At 45.2% G+C, this 17,931-nt stretch overlaps 1 protein-coding gene across 2 annotated transcripts in view; it reads right to left on the bottom strand.

Moving 5' to 3' along the window:
• The window catches only part of plekhm3 (pleckstrin homology domain containing, family M, member 3), a 36,957-nt gene that overhangs the window by 2,792 nt on the left and 16,234 nt on the right, over positions 1-17,931 (bottom strand). For both annotated transcript variants that reach the window (XM_028964522.1, XM_028964523.1), the window contains exons 4-7: positions 14,327-14,472; positions 12,595-12,788; positions 6,633-6,696; positions 899-1,056 (exon numbers count right to left, since the gene is read on the bottom strand). In XM_028964522.1, the coding sequence (XP_028820355.1) occupies positions 899-1,056; positions 6,633-6,696; positions 12,595-12,788; positions 14,327-14,472 (562 nt within the window). The remainder of the gene's footprint in view (positions 1-898; positions 1,057-6,632; positions 6,697-12,594; positions 12,789-14,326; positions 14,473-17,931) is intronic.

The raw sequence follows: 17,931 nt of genomic DNA, 5'->3' as shown, positions 1-17,931 counted from the left end.
GAAGCAACAAATCCCAGAAGCAACAACAATGTATTCAAAGTACGGGACTTTTAATACATTGATATGACCTACTACTGAAGTAGGACGTTACGGGTCAGTTTCCCATTTCCCCATTATAAACCAGGAGCAGGAAACCAACCCGAAGGGTCCATTTCAAGCGCCATGATTTATTAACTATTAACAACCTTAAGAATACATTCATGATGGTAAAAAAAACCCCACAAAATGTTACATACAGCAAAACTAACGTTCCTAAAAATGTTAAAGGGCCATTGTTGTCTGGTGCTATATTTAGATGAAGCGTGCCGGCTGCGTTCACCGTCATACTCGCTATTCAGAATTAACGTGCTGGTATTCTATTCTGCATGTGTGGCTTGGTGGCGGAGGGTTGAAAATGCAGAGAATGGCCCTGTGCCACGCCCGGCCACTAGACGTATTGACAGGGGCAGATTAAAATAGCATGAGAGCAGTCAGTCATGCTCACAGGCTCCTTCCATTTTTAACATTGTAAACATAATTTGGGTTGAAGGTCTGGCCGTCAGACTAGCCATCATCCCGCCCTCCCCTTCAAGATACAGTTCTCGTTTGTATCTGACTGTCCCTGTAAATCCAGAAGACAACGCTCCCCATGCACTACGTCCTTTACAGAGTTCAGAGAAAAAGGCCCCGCCCACCAGAGAATGTTTTTCTCGAAAATAGGTTTTTGGTTATTAAAAAAAACTTCTGAAATGTTGTTGGCCTGCATGCTGTTTCAATAAGCCAGCATTTTAATAAAAAAAAAAAAAAAAAAAGCTTTGGTCCCATTCTAGAGAAAACCGTTCTCGCGCTGAAGACCTGCGTTTTCAAGTCATGCTGAGTGGAGGTGGGATTGGTCAGTCGGCAGAGGGGAGGGGCTCACCTCTTGCTCACGCTCTCCTGGAAAGGGTAGATGACCTGGCCGTTGTGGCAGAGCTCGCAGATGAAGCCCTTCTCCTTGCACAGGCTACAGCTGTACACGTGGCCGCTGGCAAATTTAATGACTTTGGACAGGAAGGGGGCCAGTTTACCGTCGATCACCTGCAGGGAGAAAAATCATGGCGGCCGTGAGGGAGTTGGGAAGTTCAGGAGAAAATGATTATTAACAGGGGAGGAGAGGAGGAAAGACTTTCAGAATCCCATCTGTCCCGCTCCTTGGCGCATGGCGGTATGTGGCGTAAAGCGCAGGGACGAGGCTAACACTCTGAGGCAGGTCCCACCGGGAGCCCAGATGAGAGAGAGCGCGCTCGCATCAGGAATTCACATCAAAACTAATGAAGGCTTGAGCCGGATCGGAACTTTTTAAAAGCAGTTTGAAGAAGGAAGGGGGGGGGGGAGGAATATGTGAATGCCATTTACTGTCCAAGCGGTGAGGGAAGAATGGCGGCCGTGGTCGAGAGGGGGGGGTGGTGGACCTGGCAGGGCTTTGATAGTGGGGGCCTGAAGAAAGCGCATTGTGGGGACGCTGAATGGGCCCCCGGACCTCCGGCGCACATTCACCAAGAGACCAAGAGCGGGGCAGCGACAAGTGGCTACACCTGGCGGCACTGCGACGTACCAATTACAGGGGCGGTGGGCATTCTTCAGCCCACTTCAATAAGGAGAGGCAGGAGGAGGACGGGAAGAAAGGAGGTGTGGAGAGGGGTGGATGAATAGAGAAGGCTGGGGCAGAAGGGGGCTGTTGGAGCAAACCGGGCAAATTCATGCGGACGGGAATATCCTAAATATCCTACATTTACTTCATTAGCACTTACATAAGGCTGTAAGTCAAACATATTATTTACAATATGCTTAAAGAATATGCTGAAAGGTTTTATTTATCGTGTATGGATATGGAAATGAAGAAACGCAAAAAACTGTCTCAAAACAAACAAAACATTTTTGAAGATTAGAACATCAGCTTATTTTATATGGTTTATTATACACTGCATTCCACTGGGGGAAAAAAAATCTTTTCTTGTAAATTCCACATCTGCACTTGAGTGTACGAAGCAGAAACTTGTAAATCCGTCAAATCACACACTCGGGTTTGAAGACTGATTAAATCCATTGGTAAGAGTCTCTGCCTTCTCCGGTGCCACAACGTCTGGGCTCACTGGTGAATGAGGTAGTAAATGTTGCACGTGTAAAATGTCAAACTTTCATTAGTGCCACCAGGAATGGGTCGAGTCTGAATGTGACCCCCACCGACATGCAGGAACCCATTAAGCCAGTTACACCAGTCCAGAAACGAGCGGCGGCCACAGGGGCAACATCAGTCTAGGAAGTGGGAGAGCAGTCAGTCATCCATCAGACGGCCCCTTCCACACTCACACGAACACACACTTCCCAGAGGGCACGTCTGGAGGAGCTCCGGTGGCGAGAGCTGCCTTCCACAGTCCAGCAATCAAAGCAGGTGGAGCGGAGAAGGAGGTGCTCCGCGTCTACCAGTAAATATGATGGATTCGGCCCCTGATCAGCGCCGACGGACGGGGTAATTGAACGTCTCAATAATGTGGCCAGAGGCTGGACGGGGCGGGCGGGGCGATGGGGTTCTGGTCTCGCCTCAATTCCTGAATGATTGAGACAGAGGGGTGCTGGGGAGATGTGTGGGGGTGGAGTCAACACCGCTATGTACAATCAGCTATGGATTGGTGCGTATGCAGGTTTTTAGGAAAACTTTAAGACGATACACTCATTTAGGCGTTTAATAATAATAAAACAATGAACATTGGTCCAGGCTAGAAAAAAAATAAACAATTTTTGCATTTACCATAATTCCAAGTGAAAAAATCAAATAAAATAAATTATTGAACCATAAATTAATGATTTATTTTACTTCAATCAAAGAGCCCTCCAATTAGCAGGTCTTAGGCATTCAAGAATTTGTTGAGAAAATTCTGGTTCTAATTAATCAATTGCTGATAAAGGGTCTCCCTAGATGTATGCCGATATTCATTATACCATAGTCTTTCACAGCATTATTAACCCTCAATTTCATTTTTAAAAGGAGATCTACAATCTATAAATAGATCTATGAATATATATTCACCAAAATGTTTCTAAAAGGAAAAACCCAACCTGCATAAATGAACCCAATGGGCGTAAATGAAATTCTAATTAAAACATTACATAAAAATTAGACAGAAAATGTAGAATATTGAAAATGAAAAAAAAAAAAATCCTTATTAACTTTAGAATATTAGATTAATTCAATTTTTTTTAATAAATAATTGACAGGGCACGTGATGCGAAATTAGACTATATGAACCAAACAGAAAGAACCCAGTCCTTGTGGTCCACGGTTCTCTACACAGGACATCTCCAGCTGCAGCTGTGTGAGGTAGGAGACGGGGGGTTGCTGGTAAGGCAGCTGCCAACATTTTTTTGGTCCATTTCAGGACCCCCTGCCTACAGCCAAGCCTTTCAGCTCGCATGGCTCCAACTACCGTCCCGTGCGCTTTGTTGTCAGAATGCTTAATCCCCTAAAAAGGCTGTTTAACACCCACCCGGCTGCTCTCCGCAAGGCCACTAATGTTCTGCCCGCTCCATTAAAGCCTCAGAAAAAGGGCCGGATTACACTGATTTCAGGAAGAAGGGTGAGGTCTGTTTGGATAACACCCTCTCTGCTATTGCCCTGGAAAACTGGATTACAACCCCTGGCGTGGCCCCCCCCCGCCCCAACTGGAGAGTGGATGTGATTGAGAGAAAGAGGGTATGATGAGTGTCTATCCTGTATCCCCCTTACATAGATAAATGTGATATATATGATAAAAAAAATTATTTAAAAAAGCCACCCTGTTAACAAGACCAATGTTATTTAGTTCCCATGAAGTCAAAGCGAGGCACAATTTTTGCATGACATAGCAAAGAAGTGGACCCGGCAGGCTGCGGGTTCGAATCCCGACACGCCAACGTGCCACTGAGGTCCCCATAATCACGCTGCTCCCCGGGCGCCTGTCATGGCTGCCCACTGCTCACCAAGGGTGATGGTTAAAAGCAGAGGACACATTTCGTTGCGTCACCGCGTGCAGCGCTGCAGTGTTTCACAATGACAATCGCTTCACTTTTAAATCTTGGTGTCAACTACAGCACACAAAAATGAATCTCTCTCAATTATTGGGTCAGTCCCTCCAGGTCCCTTTTACCTGGACCCCAGAAAGTGCCTTTTCTCCAGGCTCCTAAAGACACTTTTCCCCCAGTCAGCAGCATAAAAGGCGGCGGCTGGCTGATGCTTCAGCAGTCAATGCTGAGAAAAAGAAAAAAAAAAACCTCCAGCGCTATAAATCAGTTGGTGTTAAACAGCCTTTAAAACCAACAGATTCTAAGTAAGTTTAAAGCCAATTAAAGCAGTAAAACAAGAGGGCTGCTGGGTAAATGGAGCAGTGATAGCACGATCAGCAGCTACAGAAATGGGTCTTTGTGTGTTTCTGGAAGTCCGCTGAGTTGTTGAGGTGTGGGTGAAAGAGAGTGTGTGAGTGTGTGTGTGTGTGTGTGTCAGGGACGGGGAGAATGAAGGGCTGTCAATCCTTATTTTTCTGCCCGTTGCTCCTGAATGCAGTGAACGCAGGAAGCTCTCGGCCGTTTGGGGAGGGCCGCTAGCCCCCTACAGAGAACGGGACACCGGGGGTCAACTCGGCGCTTTGGCATGAGGAGTGTGGGAATGACTGACACCTCCACAAAGAGAATGACTGGACAGAGCCGTGAGGGGGAGGACAGTCAGAGCAGGAAGTGAGAAAGAAACTGTTTCAGGAACAGTCACCAGAGCAAAATCGGTTCTTATTAATGGAGGATGAATGTGTCACAAAATGTTTATATTTTTTTTTCCTCGGCCACGTCGGTCGCCATCTTCACTACGCAGTGGACGGAAAGTGACAAACACGCGACCCAGAAGCTACAGCTGTTGGAACGGTGAACAAAGCACCATAGAAAAGGACACAATGTCATCAGTGGAGCTTGTGTGCGTGTGTGTGTGTGTGTGTGTGAATGACAGGGTGGTGCGTGTCTGGATGGAAAGAATGAAAAGATGTAAAATAAATGGGCATTTCTTAAGATATGTGTGCTTGTATATATGTGTGTTTGTGTGAGTATGACCACCGCGAACAGGTAAAGTGAATAATATTGATTATAATGGCTAAAGTGGCATTTTGGCAAGTTGAAAAATGGACAAGTCTGTGATGTCACATTGGAATGGACAGACATCTGGGTTATAACATTTAAAAAAAATGTGGTTGTAGCCTAGCGGGCAACACACTCTCCTATGAACCAGAAGAGCAGGACACTTAACCCTGAGTGTCTCCAGGGAGGGACTGTCCCTGTAACTACTGACTATAAGTCCCTCTGGATAAGGGCATCTGATAAATGCTGTAAATGTAAAAAATGTGACCAAGTGAACCAGGACAGGACCGAGGGCATAAGACCAAGGCCATATTTATAAGGCATAAAAGGACATTTCCTTGTAATTTAAATTAATAAGTTAGTCAGACTGAAATCAGACTAAATCGAATTTCTCATTCATCCAACTAATGTACACCATGAATTCAATTTGGTAGTGGATAAAAACCAAAGCTCGACTAAACCGTGCGTGGAACCTGTGCGTGGAGGACGCAGGTGAGGACTGTCTGATCCAATGGAAAATTAGCTCTGTTTGCTGAAAACGTTCATGCTTGAGGGTGTGCGCTGAGTGGAAGAGAAGAAGCAACACGGTTCAGCTTCCAACACGAATTCAAAAAATGTGACACAGCGGATGACACGATTCTAAAATAACACAGGAAGTGGCAACGAACCCAGTAAAAGGGGCACTTCATCACGGGGCCAGGTCCATGCACGGATTCCCAGAATGCCTCTGAAAGGTGTGAGAAACAGCAGTCCTCAGAGTGTGACGCTGAGGCTGAGCAGACGAGTGCTCCTCAGGGTGACAATGTGTTGGACCCGCCCCTCACGGTTGGCACCCAAGCCTCCAAATCTCCCTCAACAAGAATGGGACCTACATGATGTTGCTGTGACCTTGACCCCGACATATAAACAAGGAGCCTTTTTACATCACATTAAGGGGACTATTATGAAGAAATAGATGCAAAATGATTAAATAGTTTAAATGTCCCCTATTATGAAAATTTGACTTTGTGAGATGATTAATACGAGTTCGTCTAGCCTGGCGATTGGTGTAAAGAGTGCGTTCACCGTTCAGAGAGGATCTGGAATAAGGGAAAAGGTCACATGACGCCCTGTCCGCGCCAAACATTGCGGCTGGTGAACGGTGTTGTTGACGTCATTTCCGCGAATGCTGAAGGCTGAAAGAGACTTCAGATCAAGTGTTATCATCCAGAATGAGGAAGAAGCGTGCATGAGAGCTGTCAATCCTCTGGCTCCTCCCATTATAAATTTGCATGATTAGAGATTGCGTTGTGGGTGACGGAAATAACTGCGCACCAACCGAAAGAGCAGCTCGATTCTCTTCCTCAAAACACAGACAGTTCTTTCTTATTTCATTTACTTATGGAAATCCTGAGCATGCCTTACACTGCACCGTACCGGGCGCCACGTTAAAAAGGTTTCTCTCCACGCGTCTTCCACAACATTGTCCCTAATGATGCAATCGGGGCGTGTGCTGAAAAGTATCTGGGTGTGACAGTTACCTGCTGCAGATCCGCCAGTGAGTATAGGTGGACGTGCTGAAGCAGGTACTCCCGGGGGAAGATCCTGCAGAGAAAAACACACGGAGATCAAGAATACTGGAGCTACTCAGCAGCTTGCTTGAAATATGGCCCGAACTGGTTCGTCACTGAACTCTTTCTGAAACATTATCTGAAACAATAGTCAGCAACCGTATTTATCGTCTCCATGCAGGTGCAGATATTTCTCACGAGTGAAATACAAGAGGCCTTTGACAGTTTGATTACAGCATCATACATAGTTGAGCAAAGCACTTAATAATCGTCCGTCAGTTATACATCATCCTACCTGTTTAATAACCCTCACCTTTACAGTGTAGTTTGATTACGGTGTTTTTTTTCCATTTAATTTGTCATCGTATTTGCAACAGTTTGGATTCTTGTATCATTAATGCTGTTAATCGGCTAATCTGCTATATCTACAGTTTTGACAGATGTAATAATGTACATCTATACATCTGATTCAAACAACTGAACACACACACACACACACACACACACACAAAATATCGCATACCATACATATTTTCAATGGTACATCAAGAAATAAACACAGGCATAGACCTGTCAAGGCCCAACTCTGCAAGGAGCTGAAACCCAACCTTGAGGAAGCCGTGCTAAATAAAGCGCTGAATTACACAGTGGTGTGTGTGCTGAGTGAGAGAGAGAGAGAGAGAGAGAGAGTGCTCTCTCTCATCCCAGCACAGTGCCTGGGCCTCAAATTGCCTCGCAAAATTGGGGTTAATTTAGCCGAATTGAGAAAGGGCTGTGAAATTGGCGTTTGAAAGCATTCTGCCTTGTTATGAGCAGATTGGGAAGCTGCTATTTCCCTCCCTCCCTCCCTCAGACCCTCTTCACTTCCCTGCTTCAGCACTGAGCCCAATATTTCCTCCCCCTCCCCCCCTCCCTCCCTCCATTCATCCCTCGCCAGCTTCTATCTTGGCTGAAGAGCCTGCAGACGGAGCAGAAAGCAAGTGGAGGCGGGGGTGGGGGGGACCCGATCGATCAGAGTAGAGTAGAGTCTCCTCGGACTCGCCATGGAAAGCCCACTGGTCTGAGTGAAGTTCTTCTCAGCCATACTGTTCCTATTGAACCCAGAACGTCTCCACGTTGTTCGGAGGCGTCTGGAAGAGCTGCGTAGCTACGATGACATATTATTTATTTATTCGAAATAACATAATTGCATCATCTGAATCAGTCCTAGAGCTTTATGGTCAGTGTCCATCAGTCTCTAAAAAACGAAAGTTCATTCATTTTAAAACACGTGATGATCAGTTATAGAAATTAATACATACATTTTGTTTGCCTTATTGGACAAATATCCTGTACTTCTGTTCGAAGAGGCAAACAAACCCTTCCCTCTAACTTCTGTTCTTCTTACAGTCACGTTCAACAAGCGGCCATTGGAAACACTGCCATTTTTAAGCGCATTACGTTTTAGTGCTGCACGCCATGTTTATGTTTGTATGACTATATATGAAAGCTTGGATCTACTCAGTCAATATAATTAAATATATTTCATTGGATCAGAGCAGAACAAAAGTGCATTTACTCGTGCATTTCAGGAGAAGCGTTACCCCTCACTCACACATGGCGTGGGCTCTGAGTCGGGCGGAGGAGTCGTATGACGCCGTTGCCCGTTACCGAGTGACCGCAGTTGAATGGGGTGCTGTATGTAGTGCCAAGTGTCAAGTGTCAGTCTGTCTGCCGGGGACCAGACTACCAGGGCAGCAGGTCACCAGAGCAACAAATTACACTGGCGCCTTCATTTTGTAGCAATGAACAATCGCCGTGGAAACAGAATACAGAACAATGAGCGTGACGCGACTAGCGTGAACGTAGGTGCAACGTAGGCGTCAGGTTACTCAAGGTCTACGTGTGCAAACCTGTCTGCCAAAGTTTTACCTTTATGTTTCAAGTTTCATTAGGTTGTAAAACGTGATATTTAACACTAGCTTCACAGTCATGACGCAGACCCAGTATTGAGACGCGTGACCTAAACTTGGGTTCGGCAGGGTGAGTTGCCATTGAGGGATGCAATCTATGGCAGTGTCATCATCCTTGAAAGACTGATTTAAAGCTTGGGTTGCTAACCCTGCTCTTCGGGAACCATTTAAACACCCCTCGAGGTACTCAGGTGTGCACGAAAATAAAGAAAGACGTGTAAGTATGGAGGAAGAAATTATAAGATTGTAACAATGTCATCAGACGATCCAAAATCCACATGCAAAGGGTGTTTTGAGGACAGCTGTAACACTCCAGGTCCAGGTTATCATGCAGCAAATTGATTCTATGCTTGTTACATTTTTACATTTGGACCGTAATATGGTCGGTCCAATTTGGACGGCATTGTTTTGATTTAATTGTGCCTAAGCAATTACACGCCCACAATCCTCACTTCCTCTGTCTGTTTTCATGTTCCAGCTCTATAGTTCGTCCTTCTCTGCACTTCCTGATGCCTCAAATAGGAAATAGGTTAAATTAGAACAAACAAGATCAAAACACAGAATAGAACCTTAAGTTTTCCATATTTACGAATCAACTGGATTATTAGTAAGAAAAACTAGTAATTGATCGTGTACTTACCTCTCAACAATCTTAAAAAAAAAGAAAAATGTCCTATTTCGATCACTTTTTTTGATTGCTGCCATTCTTTCGCTCATGTTAAGATACATATGATGGTATCATAATAGTCATTATAGTCACTATAAAAAGGTCAGAAATCTTGAGTGAGTGAGTGTGTGTGTGTGTGTGTGTTTACTTTTAAACGGAGACAGGTGGTTGCTGAGGTGCTGGAAAATGGAAAGAAAGCACATAGTACCACGTGATTTGGTTCATGGCATAATGCTGGCCGAAACTGCTGCAGACGGAGCAGAGGAGGGCAGCGACAGTCATGGCTTTATGTTTTTTTTGCGATATCACCCAGCCCCAATCAGTGTTGTGCACAGCAGTTGAAAAAGGTACAGAAAAGCAATATAATTCTTTTAATTCATTCTGTAAAAAATCGTTGACTCCATAGCCTCCACAGGGCTGGTGTGTCCAAACGTCTGACTTGTATACTTAGTGTAGTGTATACTTTACAAATGGAGTACCCTCAGCCTGAATAAAGACATGAAAGCAAGTGAGAGTGCGTAAACATCAATGAACTCTCTGAGCCACAAGCTAGACGTTCTCATTCTCCTTCCTCTGATATAAACACACAGCGGGGACTTCTTACAGCTGCCGGCTGCTGGATGAATGTCGGAGGTAATATTTTGGTGCCACCGTTCTCATTAATCTGGTTCTGTTTGGAAGTGTGGGGCATTAGTTGCCGTGCATTAACAGCCCGCCTGATAAACACTGGATCCCAGCAGCTACGCTCTCGCCCAGCAATCGGAGGTCCATCTGCCTGCCAGACCTCTTACACAACCAGCATGGAAGCTGGGAATGCACCCCTGCCAATGCTGGAGGAGTTGAAGCCTCTTCAGCAAAAAGCAGGAGCCTCATTCACAGATTTTAGACTGCAAGATGAAACGGACCATAAAAATAATTAACATGCAATTCCTCAATGTGCAAATAGAGACATGAGTCCTTACCGTGATTTTTGTTCATTGAAAAGATTCTGGTTTCAGTTGTACACATCAAATTGATAAAAATTGAAGGGCATGGTAACAATAAAAAAATCTCGACTCAATGTGGCTTAAAATGATTTTGAGGGAGGTAGTAGTCTAGTTGGCAACAAAAAACCCTAGGAAGCAGGCTTAAACCCCACGTCCTAACATAAAAGCTTCAAATGCTGTAAAACCCGGTCCGACAGAAACCCACCAGTCCCATCCCAAGCCAGGCTTTCTGTGCAAGCCCTATGAGCGTTAGACCTTTCCTCTACAGTGGGAACATTTCCAATCTGGCATGGTGTCCACACCCAGAACGGTGATTTTCTAAAATGGGTTCGAGAGTGAATTTCTCTTTTCCACGTATTTAAAAAAAAAAATGGAATGAATAAATAAATAAAAACTCTAACCTGACCTTTAACCCCAAATGGGTCATTCATACAACAATGGTAAAGGCTTTCTCGTTTAGACGGGGCCTAAGAGGGAAAGCAAATGTGTGGGTTTTACACATAATAGCCAGAGGCTAGCCTCCATTTCCCCTCCTCAGGATCCATTTTCGCATCACTATGGCGAAAACTGACCAATCACCGAAACATTAACAAGCAGCGAATCATTTTCAGTCTGGCAGGGTTTGGCAGATACCAGGAGAACAGTGCTCGACTGACCGCATTATATAAAGTTTGGTGGAGGGGACATTATAGTGTGAGGTTCTTTATCAGGTGTTGGGCTCGGCACCTTGGTCCCAACGCGTGGGAAAAAATTTAGACAATTTCATGCTCCCAACATTGTGGGAGTGGTTTTGGGACTTCTTGTTCCAACACAACTGTGCACCAGTACACAAAGCAAGGTCCATAAAAACACAAGTGAATGAGTTTGGTACAGAGGACATTGACTGGTCTGCACGGAGCCCTCACCACAACCCGGTCAGTGGTGGCCTAGTGGTTAAGAAAACGGACTCGTAATCAGAAGGTGCCACTGAGAAGGTGCCACCGTCCCCACACACTGCTCCCCGGGTGCCTGTCATGACTGCCCACTGCTCACCAAGGGTGATGGTTAAAAGCAGAGGACACATTTCGTTGTGTCACTGTGTGCTGTGGATCACAATGACAATCACATCAATTTCACTTCAACCTGATATAACACCTTTAGGATGAATAAGCAGCCGAGATCTTGAACCAGGACTTCTCATCCAACATAATTTGTGATGTTGGATGATGAAAATGTTTTTCATTTGGTAAAAATACTACAAAAAAATTGCCATAAACCGACTCCTAAGCCTTGTGTAAAGCTGAAACTGTTACAGCAGCAAAGACTGGGCCACCTCCATAGTAATGCTTGTGTGTGTGTGTGTGTGTGTCTATACATATTCCTCACACACTGATGTGTGTTAAACAGACACTTATCTTATTTCTTCCAATCTTGTTTTCAACTGAAAATAATCACACCTACACATACATGGCAAGTTTCTGATGGATCTGTGAACCGCGTTGATGCTCTCTCTCTAAAGGGGGGTGTGTCTGTTCCTCCCCCGCTTTCCTCTTGCACAACTGACCCCTGCCAGGGCGGAGTACATGCTTCACCCAGACAAGGCTTTCAGAATAAAGCCCTTCACATAAACACCCTCTTTCTAACCCCAACTCAACCTGGGCCTTTTCCCATTCTGTCACAGGCCGCTTCTTCTGATGCTTCACGATCCACGCATTCCTGAATCCACTGCCTGCAACCGGGATGCCCGGGGATGTTCTTCACACGCATAAACGAAACTTCTAAAAGATGCCTTTCCTTCACCAACAAGAATCTTACAAATTGGTTTAACATTTCATTCACGCTTTTTATACCTTTTAAAAAGTTTTCATTCCAGTTTCATATACATATATGGCTGTTATTGAAAATTTATTTAAAAAAAGTATCATATGATCAGAAAACACCCAAATTAACTTGTTAATATTGATCATTTTAGCTTAAAATATAGAATGATTTTCAGTGGTATTCAATTATATGAGTGATACGTGACAAAATATTTCCTTGAGATGCCCAATGGCAATGAAAAAAAAGTCAAAAAACAAGAATATTTGATTTTATCTGCAGTGTGAAAATGTATTAATAAACATGCACTATTAATTATGCTGGCCATAATAACAACTACCATTCAATTTAGTCAGTCTCTGTCTCTTCTGAAGTTTCCTAATTACATACAATCACACAGAATCATGATATTTAACAATAGACACCCAGATAAAATGGTTTTTATTAGAGGAAGTCCTGTGCAATGACGGAGATGACTTCATTTAAATAAAACCATATTTGAAAGGAATCAGTAAGTTGAAGGCTCTCACCGGCGGCGGAGGTCCTCCGCCACGGAGGCGCGGCAACTGAACAGGTAGGCGCGGAGCGACTGGAGCTGCTGCCGGAGCTTCAGCACGGTGGCCAGTGGCTCGCTGTGAGTATAGAGGCAGGGGTTCAGCTGGTGGACGTCCAGCAGTGGCTCCTCATACACAAACTCCAGGAACTCCTTGGCTTGCTTGGATACCTGAAGGCCATAATGAGAGTCGGGAAGTGTGTAATCAATCAGATGAAGCAGTTAGTGTTGTAATAGTGCTAATATCTGAAGGTGCATTGAAGAAATCCTCTCAGTTGCCCAGTAGAATGGAATGAGGAGCTATGGGTGTGATTTAAACATTTTAATTCCCTCCTTGGGAAAGCAAGATTGGTCTTCAATGATGCCCACCTGAACTGAGATACAGTTCTCACAGTGTTGTACTGCAAACAACTTTAAACAATTAAACTAGTGTAAGATCAGTGTAAAGTATTATTAAAGGTTAAAATGGGAGGAGCCTCACGATTGACAGCTCTAATGCACGCTGCTTTCTTTTTCCGGATGCTTTAAACCCCTAAAAATCAATATGTATGAAGCACAAAAATAATAACCATATTGCTAATAACTATATAGAAGAATGATTACCTGCCTTATTTTTATCAAGATTACCGCTACAATGACACCTGAGCCCACCAGGAATGTAGCAGGATTTTTGTGGTTGAATTTGTTAAAAAATTATTATTATTATTATTTTTTTTTTATACATTGCTCTTATTGGTCCCCTAATACTGTATCTGAAGTCTCTTTACGAAATTCAGCCTTGGTGCAGAATTACAGCCACTTTGATCCAGTTCCACAATGAGATTTCACCAGGATGCACTGTTTCGGTGTCGGTAGCTTTAAATGCTAATGAGGAGGAGAGAGGCGGGACGAGGAGTCTCACGTGATGGATGTAAAAATATTTTTTTACATCCAATCACTTTAACATCCAATCACTGAGCAACTGCAAGGCTTTGCATGTTTTCAAGCCATGAAGGCCGGTGGAGTTCCGTTTTTAGGGGAGGAGTGGGAAATTCTCAGTGAAATGGGAGGTGATGTTTACCCTTATGATGACATAAGGGGACAAATTCCAGATCTGACAGTCTGAGCTGCTGCTCTCTGAATGGCGAAGCAGAATGGCCAAAGCTCACTTTAAACCTATCACCATTTTTAGCCACTGCAGGACCATAGACAGGCTAGAACTCGTATTAATGATAAATAATCTCACAAAGCAACATTTCATAACAGGGGACCTTTAATTGGATGAATCAATACATCTTACTGCCCCAATCACTGGCCTAGAATTGGGCCGTACAAATCATTTTCTTGTAGTGAATATATAACATGTATGAACAGCTAATGTCATTCAACCTTAATACTCTGGTGTAATAAGTTACATATTTACATTTATGGCATTTATCAGACGTTCTTATCCAGAACAATGTACAACCGGTAGTTACAGGGACAGACTTCTCTGGAGACACTCAGGGTTAATTGTCTTGTTCGTGGTCTTCTGGACTTTGTGGTCTTCTGGTTCACTAGTCTACTTTAACATGCCGGGACAGGGGGGTCTGCCTTTGTAAATTCGTAATTTCGGGCTGTACTTCATTGTTTCTTTTTATTCCATAATAAAGAAAGTTGTCATATTTGTGTATGGGTCTAGGTTGTTGTACTCTCCAGTGCTGTGTGCAGACACATACTCAGCCCCGTACCTTGTGTTTGCTTGTGTCCCAGTTGTGCAGCAGCCTGGCAGGAATGAGGAACAGGCTGTCCTGGTGGCAGCTCTGACAGTAGTACCAGCCGCTGTAGTAACAGACCTTCGCTTTGCCCCACGACAGACCCACCGGCCTCTGACACCCTGCAGGGAGAACAGAGAGAGAGACACACACACACACAAAGGACAATGAAGCAGCGTCCTCGTCCATAAATCTCCTGGCCCTAAAACCAAGGACACGGGCGGAAGATAAACTCTCATTAAACAATTAAACCACATCCTCAGGCCAAGGTTTGTAGGTGAGGTTGATTGGTGGGTTATGTTGTGGCTAATGATTAAAGCAGCCTATCCCAGTATGTGTACTGGTCTTGTTAATGTGTCCAGCTTTACAACCGTCTCAGCTGAATGGGTCCAAGAGCAGAAGAAGAAAAATTCTCCTGACAATATGCATCAGGTTGTGCATTTAAAATGGGCGACAAAGCTGCCCATACCGCACCAAAGAGTGTTTTCAACTGGGCGAAACCCAAACAGGTGACCAGGTGCCGGGCTGGTGTCTTCTCAGTTGTCTGGGGTGGGGGGAGAAGAAAAGGAACGGACCACGGGCGGATACAGACTGGCGCTCTTCTCAGCCGAGCGTGGCGCCTTCTGAAGAGAAGCTCGGCAGGGCGGGCGGAGAGAAACGCGCCCCGTTATCTACACAGCAGATCTCAGGAAGAGCAGCTGTAGGTCTGGGTTGGGACCAGTGGCGCTGAGGCGACGGAGAGCAAGAGCGGGGGTGGTGGGGGGGATTCGGCACTCACTGATAACAAATGACAAAACCAAAACTGAGGATTGCGGCCTGTGATTCACATCAACAGCTTTCTTGCACATTCTGCAAAGTAAATTCCTCTGGAATACAATACAATAAACTCCTGCAAACCAAGCACAAAACAGAAAAACACGCCCTGTAAATCATCATTGTTGCATAGATTCTAGAATGCTGCACATTTTAAAGAACAGGACAAGTTGTGAGCAAAACTAAAACCCTCCCCGGGAACAATGGTGTGTAAATACACAGCCGGTTTTGGCTCCTGCGCTATACGTTATTAACACAATTCCCTGATAATTGGCACCCATATGTTCAAATATATTCCAGAAATTCCCAGTCCCGTGGGAACCCTGGAAAAAGCGTTTTTGGATGCACGTGTTGAATTAAATTCACAATTCATTCATTATTAAATCTTTTTTTAAGTCACTCAATATTTAAATATTGTGGGGTCCTAGTGAACCAGAATTGATCTCTTCATCGATGGTAACTTGAAAGCACGTTGTAAGTCGCTCTGGATAAGGGCGTCCGCCAAATGCCGTAAATGTAAATATACATTTCACTGGAGGAACATATTTGACAAACGAAAGTAAAAATCTAAAATTATTTTTGGAGCACTAATCTACACTACACTGTCCCCATCTTTCCTGCAAGACCAGTCTGAGTTAAGGCTCCTTACAAACTGGCTTTCTGTTCTTTAAAAGGTCCCCTATTATCATTTTTCTTTGCTTTCATATTGGGATTATTGGTCCCATTATACTGTATCTGAAGTCTAGGGTCACTTCGGGAGGTCACACTAGCCCCTCGAAGAGCAGGTCGCATGTCCACTTTCTCAAGGCTCATCCCCAAGTTAGTGGTGCAGAATTACAGCCACTTTGATCCAGTCCCACGATGAGATATACCCGGAACGTGCCATTTCGGTGTCTGTAGCTTTAAATGCTAATGAGGAGGAGAGAGGCGGGACGAGGAGGAGAGCGGCATATAGAAGTGAGCGGGCATTTACGGAAATGACCTAACCACAATGACCGCAACAGACAGGACAAAGTGTTTTTCCAGAATAAAAAAAAAAAAAAGAGAATTCTCTGAGCGGCGAAGCAGAATGGCCAAAGCGCTCTTTACACCTTTCGCCATTTCTAGCCACTGCAGAACCATAGACCAGGACCAGGGGAACTTGAATTAACAATATAATGAACAAGCCCCATGGTTGGAGTCCATATCAGCAAATCACATAAAAGTGCACTAGTAGTGAACAAGTGGAAGGTTCGGCGGGGGCAATGGCTGTTCTTCTCCTCAAATAAGTAAGCACACCGTAGAACTTGTGCACATGCAGCGGAGGAGCCGTCGTTATTTCTCGTATACGTTATTTCTCCGGACCTTCTCGAGCGAAGTGGCTCCGCATTTAGCCACCGTCTCATCCCGAGCCACGTTTAATTGCACGTTAGTCGATATTCAAAAACACAGCTGCGTGCGCTGACCCCCGTCTCTGCCGAGACGGCCAGACCCGAACGGCAACAGCGAGCACCGGGGAGCCACGGCTACCCTGTAATTGACATGCGAGACGCTGTGGACCAGCAGAACTGACGACTGGGGGGGGGGGAAGGACTGAAGTAACGAGGGACGCTGCCTGAAAACGACCAGCCAGTCATTTCTCGTTCATGCACGGAGACTGATTTATTACCCTCTACGACACTTTACAACCACAGCACCACAAATCCAATTTCCAGCCCAGGTCTTCTGATCCGCACGAGTCTCTTTTATTAACACACGGGCTCTCAACACACTATGCAAATTAACTTGGGTACTGATTCCATCGTAGCTGAACATGGACAGGTGGTTGAGTATTTGGTGGTAAATGGGGAGGGTTGCGTCAGGAAGGGCATCTGGCGTAGGACTTTTTTTCTGAGGGAGTGAGATAGGTCTGGAGGAAATAAGCACCCACTTGCAGTACATTCGTGGACGGACGTCGGAAAGAGTGTGGCTTTGGACGTGATAAGGTGAAAACGCTATGGTCACATAGCGGGAAAAACCTTCTGAACGGTATCCTGGAACCACAGCCTCTGCAATCATACATAATTACAAGCGTTTCAGTCTACGGGGCTCCTCAGATGGACCTCCCTAGCCTAGAATTAAGAGAAGTGGTCATGCTTCTTGGAAGCAGACAAACCCTCTGAAGGAGACAAGTCAACTATACAGCCAGCAACGGAATGGCATTTAGGCACTGCTTCCTAACGCCACTGCAGTGGACGGAGGTCAAACACCGCCGTCCCGCGAATGCTCTGAAGACGGTGGCGTGGGAGAGTGTGGGAAAGTCTCCGAATCAGATATCTCGTGTGTGTGTGTGTGTGGCATCTGCAGCGTTCCCAGTGCCTCTTCTGGGGTCCCTAAAATGGCCCCTGCTTCAAAAAAAAAAAAAAAAAGGGAGGGGGAGGCGGGAAAGGAGGAGGAAAAACTGAATCAACAGCGCTTTGTACAAAGGGCCGCCGTACAATAGGCCCGAACTGAATGGGTGTGCCTGCTGCAGCCAAGGTGGAGCCCTACGAGCAAGACGGCGGTTCAGGAGGAGGCACATCAATGCGGCGCAGGATACAGGACAGGGGCGGCGAATAATTGGCATGGGGGCTGCGATGCCGGAGACAAGAGAGCCTTTGATGTGTCTTATTCAACGCGGAGGACAAATGAAGATGGTACACGGGGCGGGCGTCTGTGCTGTGGGAGCGGTGGGACAGGGTCCCCATCTTTTTGATGTGAGCACCCATGGGCGTACGAACATTCCTACCTTTTCCCCCTCTCGTCCTTTC

The sequence above is a fragment of the Denticeps clupeoides genome, chromosome 20, assembly GCF_900700375.1.
Source record: "Denticeps clupeoides chromosome 20, fDenClu1.1, whole genome shotgun sequence".
NCBI lineage: Eukaryota > Metazoa > Chordata > Actinopteri > Clupeiformes > Denticipitidae > Denticeps > Denticeps clupeoides.
Note: the sequence above shows the minus strand (reverse complement) of the source record. Positions and strands in the feature narration are given on the sequence as shown.